Source organism: Ochotona curzoniae, unplaced genomic scaffold (assembly GCF_017591425.1).
Source record: "Ochotona curzoniae isolate NIBS_2020 unplaced genomic scaffold, NIBS_Ocur_1.0 contig_3622, whole genome shotgun sequence".
NCBI lineage: Eukaryota > Metazoa > Chordata > Mammalia > Lagomorpha > Ochotonidae > Ochotona > Ochotona curzoniae.
The window spans coordinates 14,193,698-14,210,881 of record NW_024465926.1 but is presented as its reverse complement, the minus strand read 5'-3'; the positions used below and the strand labels follow the sequence as shown (position 1 = coordinate 14,210,881).

The 17,184-nt window shown below is 58.2% G+C and overlaps 2 protein-coding genes across 3 annotated transcripts; one reads left to right on the top strand and one right to left on the bottom strand.

Moving 5' to 3' along the window:
* Positions 1 to 3,277: 3,277 nt before the first annotated feature.
* Positions 3,278 to 8,530, bottom strand: LOC121157721 (exocyst complex component 3-like protein). Of its 2 annotated transcripts, none has more exons than XM_040982067.1 (13): positions 8,485 to 8,530; positions 8,109 to 8,284; positions 7,811 to 8,030; positions 6,057 to 6,669; positions 5,866 to 5,983; positions 5,640 to 5,765; positions 5,460 to 5,560; positions 5,140 to 5,250; positions 4,341 to 4,470; positions 4,080 to 4,202; positions 3,830 to 3,985; positions 3,609 to 3,733; positions 3,278 to 3,531 (listed from the first exon to the last, which is right to left on the bottom strand). In XM_040982067.1, exons 1-13 carry the CDS (start codon positions 8,528 to 8,530, stop codon positions 3,339 to 3,341), a joined length of 2,238 nt encoding a protein of 745 aa, XP_040838001.1. In that variant the 3' UTR covers positions 3,278 to 3,338. The 2 variants fall into 2 exon arrangements, with proteins under 2 accessions (XP_040838001.1, XP_040838002.1); XM_040982068.1 differs by having other exon boundaries at positions 8,109 to 8,269.
* A 3,023-nt stretch (positions 8,531 to 11,553) lies between these two features.
* Positions 11,554 to 17,068, top strand: LOC121158008 (transcription factor E2F4). The gene is made up of 10 exons (XM_040982552.1): positions 11,554 to 11,744; positions 12,154 to 12,263; positions 12,382 to 12,543; positions 12,772 to 12,815; positions 13,446 to 13,507; positions 13,744 to 14,041; positions 14,171 to 14,377; positions 15,838 to 15,885; positions 16,044 to 16,088; positions 16,199 to 17,068. The coding sequence occupies exons 1-10, from the start codon at positions 11,610 to 11,612 to the stop codon at positions 16,312 to 16,314; spliced, it is 1,227 nt and encodes a 408-aa protein (XP_040838486.1). The 5' UTR covers positions 11,554 to 11,609; the 3' UTR covers positions 16,315 to 17,068.
* The last annotated feature ends 116 nt before the right edge of the window (positions 17,069 to 17,184 follow it).

The window sequence follows — 17,184 nt, the reverse complement described above, 5'->3', positions numbered from 1 at the left end:
GAGCAGAGGGGAGCTTCAGCAAATGCAAGCGAACCCCTGGCCCGTATCTGAAGTACTTCTACCTCAGTCCCCTGAGGCTGCTGGGGCTCACAGGACCCCAGGGAGCGTCCCTCCTCTGGCCCCCATCACTGTCTCTCTGTCCCCCGGACTCTTTTTGTGAGCACGAACACAGGCTCTTATTGCTCCCTCTTGCCCAAATCAAATCATCTCTTGAGGCCGCACCTGTCTGGCTCCAGCTCCACAGCTGGTAACTCCCTCTGGCTACACTTCTCTGCAGAACTGGACCTCCAGTCATCTAGACCCAGCCTCCATTCTTTCCTGTTCTCTCTTTTTAAAAGAGTGGCTTATTTATTTGAAAGGCAGAATTACAGACACGTAGAGACAGATCTTCCATCTGCTGGTTCTCTCTCCAAATGGCAACAGCTCAGGGCTAGGCCAAGCTAAAGCCAGGAGCCTAAAATCCCAGCTGGGTCTCCCACATGGGTACAGAGGCCCAAGCATTTGGCCCACCCTCTATTGCTTTCTCAGGCACGTTAGCAGGGAGCTGAGTAAGAAGTGGAGCAGCTGAAACTTACACTGGCACTTTCATGGGATGCTGGGATTATAGGCAACAGCCTAACCCGCTGCACCACAATAGCCCCCTGCTCTATCTTAAATTCACCCCCAACTAGGCATATATCCCCTGTTCTCCTCAAAATAGATTTGACCAAGGCAGCAATATGGCTCAGTGGGTTAGCTGCTGCTTGCCACCCCAGCATCCTGCACTGGAGCGTTGGTTCAACTCCCGCTGCTCCTTTTCCAAATGCAGCTCCCTGGTGTGTGCCTGGGAAAGCAGCAGAAGAAGGCCCAGGTCCTTAGGTGCTGCCTCTCATGTAGGAGACCAGAATGGATTTCTCACTCGTGGCTGAAGCCTGGACCAGCCCCAGCCATTTTGGGAGCAGACCAGTGGGTAGAAAGTCTCTCTTTTTGCTTTTAAAGATTTCTTTATTTTTATTGGCAAGTCAGATTTACACAGAGAAGGAGAAACAGAGGGAAAAGATCTTCCATTCACTGATTCACTGCCCAACAGGCCACAGTGCTGAGCCAATCCAAAGCCAGGAGCCAGAAGCTTCTTCTGGGTGTCCTATGTGGGTGCAGGGTTCTAAGGTTTGCGCTGTTCTCAACTGCTTTCCCAGGCCACAAGCAGGGAGCTGGAAGGACGTGGAGCAGCTGGGATACAAATCAGTGCTCATATGGGATCCCAGCACGTGCAAGGTAAGGACTTTAGCCACTAGGCTACCGCACCAGGCCCAGAAGATCTCTCTCCCTCCCTCTCTTCTCCCCACTCCCATCACATTACCTTCCAAAGAAATCACTGTTTAAAAAGTTGATCTGTGGACATGGTGCAGTAGCCTAGCAGCTAAAATCATCACCTTGCATGTGCTGGGATCCCATATGGGCACTTAATCATGTCCCAGCAGTCCCACTTCCCATCCAGCTCCCTGCTTGTGGCCTGGAAAAGCAGTCGAGGATGGCCCCAAAACCTTGGGACCCCTGCACCCACGTGGGAGACCCAAAAGACACTCCTGACTTCAAATTGGCTCAGCACCAGCCATTTGGCCACTGGGGGAGTGAATCAGTGAACAGAAAATCTTCCTCTCTGTCTCTCCTATTCTCTGTACATCTGACTTTCCAATAAAAATAAATCTTTAAAAAAAGAAGTTGATCTGTCCCAGGTCACTGCTGATTTCACCTTGACCGGCAGCACCTGCCATGGTCCATCAGTCATCATGAACACCTACTCTCCACACTGCCTGGCCTTTCCAGCAGCCTCCTGCCTAGGTTTCTTACCTCATGGCTGATCCTCCCTGGTCCTCCTTGCCAGCCATCCCTCTCCCTGCAGCATCTAAGCTCTCAAAACTTAACTTTAAAGACTCCAGCTCGGACTCCAGCCGTAAACCGTAGGCCGTCACGGCCAGATTCACTGCAGCATCTTGGCTTAGCAGGTTCTCTGTCTGAGCATCATCGCTCCTCCCCCCACCTGCCCTTTCTCCATGACTGCATGGGCCACTCCCTCTCCTGAACTCTCTCCACCAGGGCCATGCAGTTAGACCAGCCTCCACAGCACAACCCCTGAAAAGTGGACAGCCTCCCCCCTTCCCCACGCCCGCCCCTGTTCTGGCCCTCAGCAGCAGTTCTCATGGTGCAGGGCTTGCTGCATTTCCCTTCCCATGAGTTCTGGGCACCTGATTGTGGGTTCTCCTTCCCAGCGGCCCCAGTTCTGTTTCCCACCCCGCCACTCCCCTCCACTCTGCCCGGGGACTATCTGCTTGGAAAGAGTCCCAGCCTCAGGTTTCAGTCCCCTCAGCTAACTGCACGTCCTGGACTCCTCCCTGGTCTAGGGCCACCTGGACCAGCTCCCCTGCTTTCATTCCACCTACCTCTTTGCAGTGGCCAGAATGAGACTGTTTTGCTTTCACATCTCAGGTCCTTCCGCCAAGATCGGCCCTGCCATCAGCAGCCTGGAGCCAACACTGAACCATTCCTCAGGGCTTGCTGTAGCCGCCCCCCTCAGCGTCTAGAGGGTCCTAGTGTCTCTGCGGCTTTGGGAGCACCCCAGGCCGTCACGGCGGAAGCCTAGGTCCGGGTCCCCCACACCACGACCATCCCCTTAACTCGCGCAGGGAGGGGCGCGTTCGATTCACCTCCCGTCCCAAGCATCCAGTGCAAGATGCAGAATGAATGAAAGCTGGATGGCAGAGGAGGAGCCCGCGCCTACTGGAGGCGGGGCCTGGTGACAACTGAGAGGGTGCGGCCTGCGCCAATGAGAAATCCTGGGAGAAGATAACGTGGCAGGAGAGCCAATGAGAACCGAGAGATAGAGGAGGTTGGTGAACCGCAGCCAATAAGCGACGGAGAACAGAACTGAGGGCGTGCCCAATGGAGGGTGGGGCCAGAAGACAATGGAGCGGGGCTTCTCAGCGCCAGCGGCGCAAAGGACGCACGCCCTCAGGGGCGCGCACGCTCTTAAGGCGAAAGGATTCGCGTCAGCTTCCGCGCGGGCGCGCGCCCGAGACCCCTGAGGAGGTGGGGCCAGGAGACCGGGGCGTGGCCTGCGGGCGCCTGGGACCGCCCCCTTGGCCAGGCCGCGGCTCTGCAGACCCCAGGCTCTTAGAAACGCGAGGGGGCGCACGTGGAGGACTGGAGCCTAGACAGCTTGGAGAGGTGGACGCCCCGGCCTTCACGGGCACTTTTATTTCATCCCCTTCTCCCCAACACACACACACACATACACAGACCCACGCACACGCGCAACAGCCTAGGGGTGGCCGTGGCTAACGTCCGCAGGCAGCCTAACGTCAGGCGCAGGACCCCGAGGGCAGACAGGATGGCGACGAGGGCGTGGGGGCAGGCACGAGGCTGAAGAGTGCCCGGCGGCCACTGGCGGGCGGCGAAGGCGGCGGGCCCGCCTGCAGGGAGCTGAGCGCCGCCTGACGCTGCTCTCGCGTCAGGTCCCCACGCAGGTCCAAGAGCGCCGAGACATGGTCCTCGCTGCAGCGGGAAGACGAGTGAGCTCCCGGCCGCACCTCCCGCACCCCTCCTACTCCCGGCTCCCAGCCCCTGAGCACCTCACGTCTGGGAATTGCTGCCGCAGTCCGGCCACCTCGAGGCCGAGCAGCGTGGGGTCCCGGAGGCTCAGCAGCTCTCCAAGCTGCAGCAGCACGGGCGCGCAGTGTGCGCTCTCCTCCAGCTCCTGGGCGCATCGTTGGGGAGTCAGGGGTGGCCCGCGGGGATGGGTCCCCCGCCTATTGAGATGCCCTGCCCCTCTGCCAGCCCGACCAGTTCCTACCAAGCCTAGGAAGAGCTCCCGAAGCTGGGCGGCATCGTGCCGTAAGCGCTCGGCCGCCTGGGCGCGCTCATCCGCACCGCGACACACCAGGCGGCCCTGCATCAGCGCGCGCAGGTACTGTAACACAACGGCGCGCTCGGCCTCGGCCAACAGCAGCTGAGGGGAAGGCGAGGCAAGCGGGTGTTTTGAGGACAGGTCCCCCTCCGACTGCACCGAACTGCCCCTCTCGAGGCCCCCTCCGCCAACGCACCTGGACCTCGGGGCTCCGCACGTGCCCGAATTCCCCACAGAAACGTGCTGTGCGCTCACAGACACCATCCAGCAGCTCAGAGCTCGACAGCCACTGGCGAGAGGGCAGAGCCGCAAACAGGGGCTGCAGATGGTGTGGGGGTCAAAACGCGCATGGAAAAATACTGACCCAAGTCCCCAAGACGCGGAAGCTTCCCTCAGAGAACCTCTTGCACACACACACACCCTTCCATCCTAACTCCGACGCCAAAGGAAGCCTTACCTGAAGCTCCAGCAGCAACGCTTCCAACACCAGGCGACAGATCCTCCTCTGCAGCTCGTCTAGCGCGGCCTCGACTGGGGCCAGGGCTCCCGGGGCCGCCACTTCGGGCTGCAGCACCGACACCGAGGACCTGGACCGACAGAAAAGTTGGCTTCAGGACCAGGGCCAAGGCCTCCCCACCCCGGACTCAGCCCTCCGCAGACCGGCCACTCGGACGCCCCCTTATGGCGGAGGCGAGAACCGCGGCTCCTGAAGCTGGGGAAATGCTGGGCAAGCGATTGGAGGGTTCCCTCGGTGGCCTTGAGCAAGTTACTCTGTTTCCCTGCCCCTGCCTGTCACTGGGAGGATGTTCGTCTGGGCCAGGAAGGGAGTGAAAAGTCATAACTGTCCTCCCTGCTCTCCTACAACAGGAAGAGAGCTTGCATTGTTCACAACTGTAACCTGGATGCGTAGGTGGCAGGGAAGAAGGGATTGATAACTAGTTGCACAATGAATTGAATAATGGGCACCTCTGTGGGGCTCTGGGCTACATCCTCCATCTCCATTATCTCCTGTGATTCTCAGAATGTTCCATTCCTGCCCACGGAATGTTGGCTAGCAAAAAGCAGATGCGGTTGTAGTCCACCTCACCGGGACTCACACAGGCAGCCAGCCAGGGTAGAACTGGAGCTGCAGGGTTATGTGGATCTGAAATTCTGGAGTGGGAGAGCAGGAGTGGGCAGGGGGCATCCACAGACAGGGGGTACTAGGTAGTAGGTTAGGAGAGGTGGGTTGGAGGGAACGAGGAGCTCCCAATTACCTGAGTGCTGACTGGTGGTTGAGGGCAGCAAGGAGGTAGGACACATACTGAGGGGCCGTGGCTTCTCCCCTGAGGTGGTCCCGGGAGAACCGGATGAGGGCATCACTGAAGCTGCAGTGGACAGAGGTGATGCTGGCACCTGCTGCTGGCTCTAGTGCCCTCAAGACCCCTGGCCTGGGCACTCTGGCCTCTCTGTAATACCCAAGTCCTTTTTCCCAAGGAAGCCCTCTCCCACCGGTGTTTCTTTCAACCTGCAGAGCGCCGTCCCCCCACCACCACCTTTAGACTTCCCTGGGGGACAAGGCCTGGCCTGGGCACACCTCCGGAGGAATGCGCCCATCTCTGCCAGTGCCATGCTGTGCACCTGCCACTGCAGTGACTCACTGACCAGGCTGGCTACTCGAATGTTCTCGTCCAGGATCTACGAGCAGGGATGAGCAGCTGTCAGCAGCCACCCCTCGCCCTGGTCTCCTTCCCATCCCTGGCTCCTTCCTCCTCACCTGTAGCACAATGGCTGGCATTGGGGAGTGGTAGAAGCCAGATGGGTCAGTGTTGGGCTCCTGCTCCCGGTGCCACTCAGCTACCTCCCCATCCAGTGCCTTCTGCAGCCACTGAGTTACACTTGCCTGGGAGAAAGGGGCAAGGAATGTCAGGATGAACAGAGCACTGACCAACCGACTGTGCCACACACAGATACTCCTCCCACCAGGGGCCCCCGCTGCACACCTGAACTTGGGCCACGAATGTTGCCTCCAGCTGCTCAATGTTCTCAGAAGTCAGAAGGGGCTCAAACTGGGACATATCAGCCTCAGGTCCCAGCTCCAGGCTCCCCATCATTTCCTGCCTGGAGACAGCTGTCAGGAAGAGCCCACAGCCTTTGCTCTAGCCCCACCCCCGTCAGCCACTAGGACACTGACCCCAGGTACACGTGCAGGGCCCAGTGCAGCAGGGCGAAGGCATCTGCAGCTCCCAGCTCCGGGCCCGCAAGGAGCTGCTGCAAGCTGCAGCGCAGTCCATTGTGCAGCGTGCGGGCCCACAGCTGGAGCACGTTGTAGTGCAGAGGGCAGCAGGGAGCCACCAGCGCCTCTGCTGTGGCCAGCTCAGCAGGCAGGGCCACCCGCAGGGCCTCCAACCACCCTGCCAGGGCCCCTGGTCCAGGCAACATAGATGGTGCAAAGTAGAGCTGCTCCAGGCCGTGCTGGAGTGCCTGCAGAAAGCGCTGCCGCCAGTCCCGGGGGGCCTGCCCCAGGCAGGCTGTACGTCCAGCCTCTCCCTCTGCTACCCGCACAGCGGCCACCAGCAGGGCTGGGTTCTCCTTTGCCAGCTGTCCTGCAGCCCCTGCAGCGGCTTCCACAGCCTGGCCAAGAGCTTCAGCCAGAGAGCCCAGTCCTTGGAAAACTGGCAAGTCCAGGCCCCCCAGGGGCATCCACGTCTCCTCCTGCAGCTGCTCCAGCTCCCGCAGGTTCACATATGCCTCCAAGAGCTGCTGGCTGTCAATCAGGCTCTGTGTGTGGACCACCGCAGCTGGCACTAGCAAGAGAGAAGAGAGGGTAGCTCTGGGTGTCACCTCCTACCTGAGGCACAGGTGAAGTACAAAACAGTTCATAACCAAGGTGCTGTGGTACAGTGGGCTAAGCCTCTGCTGGCAATACCTGTATCACATATCACAGGCCTGAATGCTGTTTCCAATCTAAATTCCCTGCCAACGTGCCTGGGAAGCAGCAACTGATGGCTGAAGGATTTGAGGCTCCACCAGCCCATGGGGAAAAGTTCCTGGCTGCTGGCTTCAAGCCCAGTCCAGCACCAGCTGTGGCAGCCATTTGAGGAGGGAGCCAGCAGACGGAAGATAAAACTACAACTCTCTCTTTGTTTCCCTGTCTGCATTACTCTGCCTTTTGAATAAATAAATCTTCAAAAAAACAAAAATCTTCTAGCTTTCAGTAGAGAAGTGCAATGGTCAGTGTGAAAGGAAGCCTATTGAGTCAGGTGTCAACCTTGGAACAATGAGACACAAAGCAGAGGAGGGTCATGAGGGACAGCAGGGAGGAACTGGGAGGCCATGCTCGTGACTGGCCACCCATCCTGCCAAGAAGCATGTGCATTAACAACCAGGGTGGGCCTGGCATCGTGGCACTGTGCATTACTGCCATCCGCAATGCTAGCATCCTATAGGAAAATTGGTTTGAGTCCTGGCTGCTTTGTTTCCCATCAGCTCCCTGCTGCTTATGCATCGGAGAAGGCCCCAAGTCGTTGAGTCCCTGCCACCTACGTGGGCGGTCCAGATGGAGTTCTAGGCTCCCAACCTTGGCCTGGCCCAGCCCCAACCATTGTGATCATTTGGGGAGAGATGATCTATCTCTCCCTCTCTGAAACTCTGCCTTTCAAACAAACAAACAAAAATAACAAATCTTAAAACACACACACACACATACAATACCATGGAGCCCTTTCGGTACTTGTCTTGAATCCAATGTCCCATTCTTGGAAACCCCAGTATGAGCTAATCCTGCAGCCTGTGTCCTGTGCCTCCTGCAGTCTAGGTTACTATCTAGGAGAGGCCTGGTTGGCCCATCCATGCAACCCCTACCTCAGGCCAAGACTCTTAGTCAGTGACATTGGTGTGTGTGGACCCACTGTTGTAAGCTGAGACACAGGGTCCCTGAACACTCACCTGCCTGCAGCCGGGGCAACAACTGTGACAGGGCCTGCAGCTGCCTGTGTTGGGAGACCTGCTCCCGCAGGGGCTCCAGGGCCTGGGAGGCTCGGGCCAAGTCCTGCAGCAGCCCATGGGCCTGGTTCAGGGCCTCCCGTGTTCCTTGTACCGCCTCCAAGGCCCGGTTTAGCTGCCACACACCAGTCTGCACACCTTCAAGGTACGACTGTACCATTGTCTGTGGAAGAGAGGCCCGTGAGGTGTGGCCAGCCCCGTGGCCCACCCCTAGCACTGCTGCCATCCTGCCCCTGCCCACCTTTAGGCGTGCTTCCAGGGAACAGGTGCGCTGCACCTCGCGGCTGCGGTACTGGCCCAGCCTGGCCAGCTGCTCTGGCCGATAGAAGATGCCCGAGGCCCACTTGAGTGCTGCACCCCGGGCCAGTTGTTCCGCTCTCTCCTGCTCTGGCCACTCCGGCCCTGGGCAGGAAGAGCCTGGGTAATTGAGTTAATGAGGGAGAGCCTGCAGAAAGTGGCTGCTGGACCTGTGGCTCAGCCACTGCCCAGGATGGATGGATACAGCACGCCCCTCACTGCCCGCCCGCCTGAGCTTCGATCAGAGCTGGCAGGGAGGGCTCAACCCCACCACCACCTTCCCACCCTCCTGCTCCCAGTCTCCCCAGTGGGGATCCTACCTGGGGGAAGGGCCGGCTGCATTTCGTCCTTGACCACTGAGTCCATGGAAGGCGTGAGATGACTTAGGAGGAGGCACAAGGGTCTGGGTTGGAACAGGCAGAGCGCAAGAGTGCTTCGCAGAGGAAGGCTCTGGCTCAGCCCTGTCAGGAAGTCACTGGGAGGCGGGGGTGATGGGGGAGGCACCTGGCAATCCTCTGCCTGCCTACTGGGTTTCTTGGTAAGGGGGCCTCCATTCGTTCTCCTGCTGCAAGGGCCCCAGGACTGAGAACTTACCAGATTTGACCAGACATCCAGGTCTCCCTCTTCTGCGAGCAGCCTTAGCCTTGAGAACTGCCAACTCCTCTGGCCAGCTAAGCATTCGCTCTCCACGCCTGCACGTCTGCCCGCCTGCCTGGTCACTCCAGCCTGCTGGGCACTCACTCCCCACGCCTGCCTGCCTGCCTGATGACTCCAGCCGGCCGGGCATGGAGCAAAAGGCCTCTCCTCAAGGAAGCTTTTCTCCCACTTCCCAGCTGAAGAGCCCCTTCCTCCCACCAGCCAAGCCCCTCCCTCTCCCAGGCAGAAAGGAAGGAAGTGAACCTCTGGCCCTGTATTCCCAACAGGAAAGCACACAGGAACTGGTGGGGTGGGAAGTCTAGGTGCCACTCCCTGGGGCAGTGGGGGAAGGGTATACTCCCTTTGGGGTCCTCCAGTCCTGCCTAGCCCACCCAGACCTCTTGGCATATGTGCTTCCACCCAGGGCAGAAGGACAAAGTGCACAGACTAGGAGCAGACATCACAGGATAATGGCAGGGTGTGTCAGGGGAGGGGGTGTGCAACACAGCTTGTGCCATAGCCATCATCCCAGACGAGTCCCAGCTGCTCTGCTTCTGATCCAGCTCCCTGCTAATGTGCCTGGGGAAGCAGTAAAAGATGGCCCAAGTGCTTGGGTCCCTGCCACCCCAATGGGAGGCCTGGCATGCAGCCATTTAGGGAGTGAGCCAGTAGGTGGACGATCACTCATTCTCTCTCTCTTTCCTTTTTCTCACTGTAATTCTGCCTTTCAAGTAAACAGATAATAAACATTTAAAAATAAAAGAGAGGGCCTGGCACAGCAGCCTACCGGCTAAAGTCCTTACCTTGCACGTGTCGGGATACCAAAGGGGTGCCAGTTCTAATCCCAGCAGCCCCGCTTCCCATCCAGCTCCCCGCTTGTGGCCTGAGAAAACAGTCAAGGATAGCTAAAGGCCTTGAGCCCCTGCATCCGGATATGGGAGACCTGGAAGAGGCTCCTGGCTCTTGGCTTTGGATTTGCACAGCTCTGGCTGTTGTCACTTGGAGGGTGATGTTCCTATGTATCTCTCCTCCTTTCTGTATATCTGACTTTGCAATAAAAATAAATAAATCTTTTTTTTTTTTTTTTTTTTTTTAAAGATTTATTTTTATTATTTTTTCATTGGAAAGGCGGATATACAGAGAGGAGATACAGAGAGGAAGATCTTCCATCCGATGATTCACTCCCCAAGTGAGCCGCAACGGGTCGATACTATGCCGATCCGAAGCCAGGAGCCTCTTCCGGGTCTCCCACGCGGGTGCAGGGTCCCAAAGCTTTGGGCCGTCCTCAACTGCCTTCCCAGGCCACAGGCAGGGAGCTGGAAGGGAAGCGGGGCTGCCGGGATTAGAACCGGCGCCCATATGGGATCCCGGGCGTGCAAGGCGAGCACTTAACCACTTGCGCCACCGCGCCGGGCCCAAAAATAAATAAATCTTAAAAAAATAAAAGAAAGAAAGAGAGAGAGAGAGAAAGAACGAGCAAAAGAGAAATCAGACATCTGGTGGGCCCCTCAGGGGAAGGAAAGGCCCAGGCTGCTGCGGAGAGGGTGCTAAACTTGTGAGTTATGGGCACGGGGGCGGGGGGGGGGGGGGGGGGGAACCACAGGACAGTAACGATGTGTGCACGTGGTGCAGGAGCCAGATCTGCCCTCAGGATAGACCTGAGGCCTCCGGCTGCAATGGCTGAGATTTCTCAGCTGGCATCTGAAGGCCCAGGTCCCTGGATGTGAGTCACTCAGATGGGCCACCCCAGTCTCCCAGGCTGAGGCCACCATATCTTTTTTTTTTTTTTTTTAAGATTTATTTTATTTTTACTGGAAAGTCAGATATATGCAGAGGAGGAGATACAGAATGGAAACTCTTCTGTTTGATGATTCACTCCCTAAGCAACCGCAACGGCACCAATCTGAAATCAGGAACCAGGAGCCTCATCTGGGTCTCCCACATGGTGCAGGGTTCCAAGGCTCTGGCTTTCCTCGACTGCTTTCCCAGGCCACAAGCAAGGAGCTGGATGGAAAATAGGGCTGCCGGGACAAACCGGTGCCCATCTGGGATCCCGGCGCATACAAGGTGAGGACTTTAGCCCATGTGTACTTGCCATACCCCATCACAGTGTCACAGCATGGCACCCTCAGAAACAGGCAAACCTCTGTCCCAAAGCCTGTTTCCCAGACAACCAGAACCCAAATAGTAACAAATAATGGCTACATGAAAGAAAGTACCAGCAGGTGCTGGATCCTTTCTTCCGGCCGGGTGCTGCTCCAGGACATTCTGGTGTCTGCAGGTGTCTGCTCCTGTGCCTTGCCTGGGACCCTCTGGGAGCGTCAGAGCCTCAGGGCTCCGTGGTGTGGATGTGGAGGTAAGACAAGGAGGAGGTTGGGTCCCCGCTGGGCTGGGCCAGGAGGACAGGCTAGGTTTATCAAGTGGTGTGGTGTCCTTTCTCCCATATTGGGAATTAGTGGCGTTTGGGGACACGTTGACAAGGAAGGTTCCAATGCTTTTCCTCTCTCCACGGCCGGGACTGCCCGCTGACCTCTTCCACATTCATCCCCAGCTAGTATAGTTCACGTGCCCTCCATTCCCTCATGAGGTTGTTTTCGTCTTCTTTCGCGGGTGGAAATTTGCTGATGGTCCCCGAAGTTTTGCGTCCCTCTCCGTAGGTAGGAATTGCCAAGGGTTCCCCAACAGGACGCGAGGCGGAAGCGGAAGTAGCGTGACTCGCTCCGGTGGCCGGGTGGCCGGGGACGGAAGCGGAAGTAGCGGCGGCGCCGGCCTGGTCTGGCTGCGGGGAGGCGGCGGGCGGGCGGGCGCGATGGCTGAGGCCGGGCCGCAGGCGCCGCCGCCCCCGGGCACCCCGAGCCGCCACGAGAAGAGCCTGGGGCTTCTCACCACAAAGTTCGTGTCGCTGCTGCAAGAGGCCAAGGACGGCGTGCTTGACCTCAAGCTGGTGCGGCCGGGGGCATGGGGGACGACCGGAGGCAGGGATGGGCAGCACTACGTCTAGATCGGTAGCCGGGAGCTCCCGGGGCGTCCCCGCGGAGCCGTCCGAGAGCCTCTTGCTTTCTCCCGAGAGGAGGCCGAGGGGGGAGCTGTGTCATTCATTCAGCCGGGACCACTCTTGGGCTGCAGGTGCAGGTCCTCGTGGCCTCCCTGGCTGGCCCGGATGGGGGCAGGGAGAGAGAAGAGTTAGGACCCGGCCTGGTGGCTGTGCCGGATCCCTTTCCAGCCCGCTATCCTCGGCTGCTTAGGGCACGATCAGTGCCGGGACCCAGAGCAGCCCCAGCCAGAATCCGGCGTAGCTGGGGCAAGCCCTTGAGACCAAGACTGAGCATCGTTCCCTCTGTTCTGCCTGCCAGGCAGCCGACACCCTAGCCGTGCGCCAGAAGCGGCGGATTTATGACATCACCAACGTGTTGGAAGGTATTGGGCTGATAGAGAAGAAATCCAAGAATAGCATCCAGTGGAAGTGAGTGGGGAATCCATCTGGGGGCAGGAAGGGCAGCAGGGTCTTCTCCCTGGATTGGGGGAGGGGGGCGGGCTGTGGATGGGCGCAGGGGTTCTCGAGCTGCTGGTGGTTCTCCTAGGGGCGTAGGGCCTGGCTGCAACACCCGGGAGATCGCGGACAAACTGATCGAGCTCAAGGCTGAGATCGAGGAGCTGCAGCAGCGGGAGCAGGAGCTGGACCAGCACAAGGTGTGGGTGCAGCAGAGTGTCCGCAACGTCACGGAGGACATGCAGAACACCTGATATCCTCCGCGGCGTGAGCCTGCTGTAGAGGAGCAGGAGCCTGGCCAGTGCCTGGCCAGTGCCGAGCCTCCAACACCCCGCCCCCCTCCCATGCCTGGCCTATGGACCCCAAGCCCAACAACTTGTTTACTTTGTGGGTCGGTCCTCTGCTGCTGAGGGAGGCTTCTCCGTAGTCTGGCATCTGGCCCCCCAGGCAGCACAACAGCCGTCTTCCTTAACCCTCACACCTTGGCATATGTGACTCACGAAGACATCTGCAGGTGCTTTGCTGGTGAGTAGCGCCTTGGGCAGGGGGCTGGGGTTGCATTGAGCTGATGTCCCTCGGTCCTGTTCCAAGAGAAATGAGTTAAGGAGGAGACTAACTTGGGGGCCAGGGGACTCTAGAGGTCAACTCTGGGGGTACAAGAATCTTGGGGTGGGTCCCTGAGTTTGCTGCCATCTGTGCTGTCTGCTGCCTGTGGCTTCTTGGGAGAGTTGATGTGTGCGCAGGTGTGTGCACAGCCAAGGACACCTGCTTCCTCTCTGCGGTTAGTTCAGTCATCTTGTGGATGCAGCAGCTGTTCCTTTCCAGTCTCCTCTCAGTCCAGTCCTGGAAGGAACTCTGACCTTGGTCATCACACCTGTACTTAGGGACCACCCCCATCCATGGATGAATACAGTGCCCATAAACAGTGCCCATAAACAGCAGCCTTTCCAAAACTTCATGGGATTGAACCAAGATGTCCTGGTTTTTGCCGTGGGGCCCGCCAAGAGAGAAAAGCTGTTTCTGTCCCAGCTGCTGTGGAGTGTGGGTGAAGCCAGCTCTATCCCTCAGCATGCTGTCTCCCTTCCATGGGAAGATACCCCGTTTCCATCCCAAGTTGAGTTCATAGGCCCTGACCTAGGTTCCTTGTCATTCTAGGAGACACCCTCCTGGCCATCCGGGCCCCATCAGGCACCAGCCTGGAGGTACCCATTCCAGAGGTGGGTGCCAGGCCAGCCGGGCAGGGTCGATTGAGGGCGGGTGCTGGCTGTGGAGTTTGATAAGTCCCGGGTGGGGCGGTGAGGGGGAGGCCCAGGGTGTGGGGTTATCTAGGGAGGGTGGGCAGCACAGCCTGGATGGGAGAGGACACTGGCCCTGACTCAAGGTCAGGATGGAACCAGCCCTGCTTCCAATGCCACATGTGCTGTATCCCATGCCATCCTCTCCACTCCCTCAGGGCCTCAATGGGCAGAAGAAGTACCAAATCCACTTGAAGAGTGTCAGTGGCCCTATCGAGGTGCTGCTGGTGAATAAAGAGGCGTGGAGTTCACCTCCCGTGGCTGTGCCTGTGCCACCGCCTGAGGATCTGCTCCAGAGTGCCCCTGCTCTGTCTACCCCTCCACCTCTGCCCAAGCCTGCCCCGGCCCAGCCCCAGGAAGTATCACGTCCAAGCAGTCCCCAGTTACCTGTCCCCACCCCTGGCTCTGCCGGCACCGAAGTTCAGGTTGTGGTTGACCCAACAGCTGAGCTCACAGGTGAGACACAATGGACAGCTTTTGGGGCCTGTAATGTACCTGGAGGCTGGGCATCAGGACTGTGGGCCTCCTGGCGATGCAGTCTAGCACAGCCAGGTGCAGTGACCTGCTTCCTGGGGAATGTTCTAGTGAGTGGTGGCCCTGGAGCCGAGAACAAGGACCCTGGGGAGCTCAGCTCCCTCCCGCTGGGCCCGACAGCGCTGGACACTCGGCCCCTGCAGTCTTCGGCTCTGCTAGACTGCAGCAGTAGCAGCAGCAGCAGTAGCAGCAGCTCCAGCTCATCCGGCCTCAACCCTTCTACCTCCTTCGAGCCAATCAAGGCCGACCCCACAGGCGGTGAGTACCTGCTTGCCTCGTGGCAGGGCACACCCAGGCTGGGATCAGACGCGGTATTAGGCTACGACCCAGCTCTCCTGTCAACCCTATCTGACCCAGAGCTTCCTGCCAACCAGGCCTGGGTGCGCATGTCCAGTGGTTGGTGTTGACATGTCCCTTTTGCCCTTCAGGGCTCACAGATCCCCTTGACCCAAACACCCTGCCTGCCACCCTGCAGATTCCCCCTAAGACCTCATTAACTGACTTGCTCCTCTGTGTGCCCTCTCGCCTCCGTGGTTTCCTTCCTGCAACCCACGCATCGTAGTGGTCTTGTGGTCTTGTGGCTCTTGACTGGCGCCGCAGAGCATACAGCGTTGCTCTTCCTTGCTTTTCCTTCCTGGCTGCAGCCAGCAGCTACTATGTATACTGCTCCTGCCCTCAGAGCAGCACTTGGCTCTCTTGCCTTAACCACTGCTCTTCCATCTCGCATGCTGTGACCCTGAGCCTCTGTTTAGTCTGGAGCTACAGTCAGATTGCCTTGCCTCCCTCTGCAAGCCCAAGAAGCCACATGCCTGTCCCTGCACGCCTAATGGATACTTCATTCCCACATGGCCCCAGCAGTTCATTTACCCCTTCTCTGGAACTTGCTTTTTCGTCACTTTGTATCCTCAGGCCTGCTGCAGTCAGCCAGGCCTCACACCTGGTGTCACTCCAGGTCAATCTTCCTGGCTTCCTCCCTCCCTCACTACCTTCTTCCCTGCCTCCCTCCTTCCTTCCCTTTCTCTCTCCCCTCCCCACCGTGTGGCCACTCACCCCCTCTCCTCACAAGGTCAGCTAGCGAGGCCTGTTCCAGCCTGCTTCTCTCACTCCTCTGGCTCCCTCAGCACTTGGGGAACTCTTGAGCATCTGGAGTCTAGATTCTTGGCATCCTCCTCTATCCTGACTGGTAGAATGAGTGTCCTGAAATGTATGCTAGGTGTGGCCTTTCTTTTTTGCTGGCTGTCTAAGGCCCGGTGGATACATTGTGGGTTTCTGAGCCTGACACAATGATGTCCCTCCTGGTTTCCTCCAGTTTCATTTTCCACATGCCATGCACATCCTGTTAGAGCTTTAGAATGAAGCTGTCACCCTGTAGCACTAACAACCTCTGCCATGTGACTTCACTCTGGGCAGGTGCATAGCCAGGGAGGGGATGGAGAGCCCTCTTCAAGCTCGCATGGTGTGCATTCCAAGGATGGGTGTGTTGCTGCCGGTTGGCAGTACCTAAGTAAGGGTGGACCTGTTACCCGCCATGTGCCTTTGTCGTTGGGCGAGCACTGAGGAATTTGGGGATAGCAGGCAGAGCCAGCCTGGCTGAGTTAGAGCTGTAGCTCTTAAGATGTGTGGAGTTCCAAGGCCAGGGATCTAGGATCCATGGAAGCTAAGGGTTGCTGGGAGGCCAAGCTGGCCCTCAGCGCCTGGAGCTTGCCCTTGTCTTTCAGTCCTGGAACTTCCGAAGGAGCTGTCGGAGATCTTTGATCCCACACGAGGTAGGTGCCCTCCTCCCTGAAGATCTTGTGTTTGTGCCTAGGCCCCAAGGCAAGGGGAAAAACTGCAGTTGGTTGGAGAGGGTCCCTTGCAAGGGTTGTGGTGGGTGGAGAGGTCAGGGGCGGGAGCTGAGATACAACTGAGCTCTCCTTATTTCCAGAATGCATGAGCTCAGAGCTGCTGGAGGAGCTTATGTCCTCAGAAGGTGGGTGACGTAGAAAGTGGCTGTGGATGTGGGTGGGGCAGAGGGCCAGCCAGCTGCTGGGAGCTTTGGCCCAGGTGGGACATCACGTGTCATCTTGGTGCCCTCTGCAGTGTTTGCCCCCCTCCTCCGTCTTTCTCCGCCCCCTGGAGACCACGATTACATCTACAACCTGGACGAGAGCGAAGGTGTTTGTGACCTCTTTGATGTGCCTGTGCTCAACCTCTGACTGACAAGGGATGTGCTGAGTGTGGCTGGGTCCCGGGCTGGCTGACCTGGGGCCTCTGCCCACCCCACCCCACCCCACCCCACCCCACATAGCTCCTGGCTCCCCCAGGCCCCATCCCCTGCAGATTTGGTCACAGCTCCCACTACTGCACTGGCACCTGTACTGTGCTACACAGCAGGAGAAAGGGATTCCGCTCCCTACGCCATGGCGCCAAGATGATCACGTCTCCTTTTCCAGAACCTTCCCAGCCCTGGCTTTACCGCCACCCAGTGGCACTGGCCTTCTTCCCACTCTGCCTCGGGCAGCTTGTCCAACCCCCTTTGCCCTGCCACCCCCTGGCTCCATGGGAGAGAAGCACCAGTGGTACTGAGTATTCACCAGCACCCCTCAGAGCCGTCTCTGCTGCTTCCTGCCCACTGCCTAAGGCTCCTCCTTGATCTCCCACTTGCCCCCTCTGGGCCCTGAGTCCTGAGCCCCTGCAGGTGGTGGGTGTTGACAAGAAGGAACAGGGCTCTCTCATTTGGAGCTCTCCTGGTTAGGGCCGAGGACTGACCCAACCTCCTGCTGTCCCATAGCTGCCTCTGCATTTCCACTTACTCTTTTGCCCTCATTTTAGAGCCATTTGCAGAGATTTAGAAAGATTTACAGTAACGAATGGATTCCTATATAAAGATTATTTTTATACTTTTTGCAGCAAAAGGAAATTGTAATATTTGTACAGTGTCCACGTGAATAAAGACCATGCCTAAGGCTATTTCTGACCTGGTTCTTTTGGGGCCCTTCTCTGAAGCTTGGCCGGAGTAGTGGTGGGACTTGGTGGGTCCCCTGGCAACTGCAGGTGGCCGGCAGGGAAGAGGGCCTAGGGCCGCA

Bases quoted from the DNA above. Each gene is read 5' to 3' on its own strand.
- LOC121157721 (XM_040982067.1), bottom strand. From the start codon at position 8,530: ATGGACTCAGTGGTCAAGGACGAAATGCAGCCGGCCCTTCCCCCAG. The intron at 8,285-8,484 runs GTAGGATCCCCA...TCAATTACCCAG, and splicing joins GCAGCCGGCCCTTCCCCCAG to GCTCTTCCTGCCCAGGGCCG. The intron at 4,471-5,139 runs GTAATTGGGAGC...CTGTCGGTCCAG, and splicing joins AACCACCAGTCAGCACTCAG to GTCCTCGGTGTCGGTGCTGC.
- LOC121158008 (XM_040982552.1), top strand. From the start codon at position 11,610: ATGGCTGAGGCCGGGCCGCAGGCGCCGCCGCCCCCGGGCACCCCGAGC. The intron at 11,745-12,153 runs GTGCGGCCGGGG...TCTGCCTGCCAG, and splicing joins GCGTGCTTGACCTCAAGCTG to GCAGCCGACACCCTAGCCGT. The intron at 12,264-12,381 runs GTGAGTGGGGAA...TGGTTCTCCTAG, and splicing joins AAGAATAGCATCCAGTGGAA to GGGCGTAGGGCCTGGCTGCA.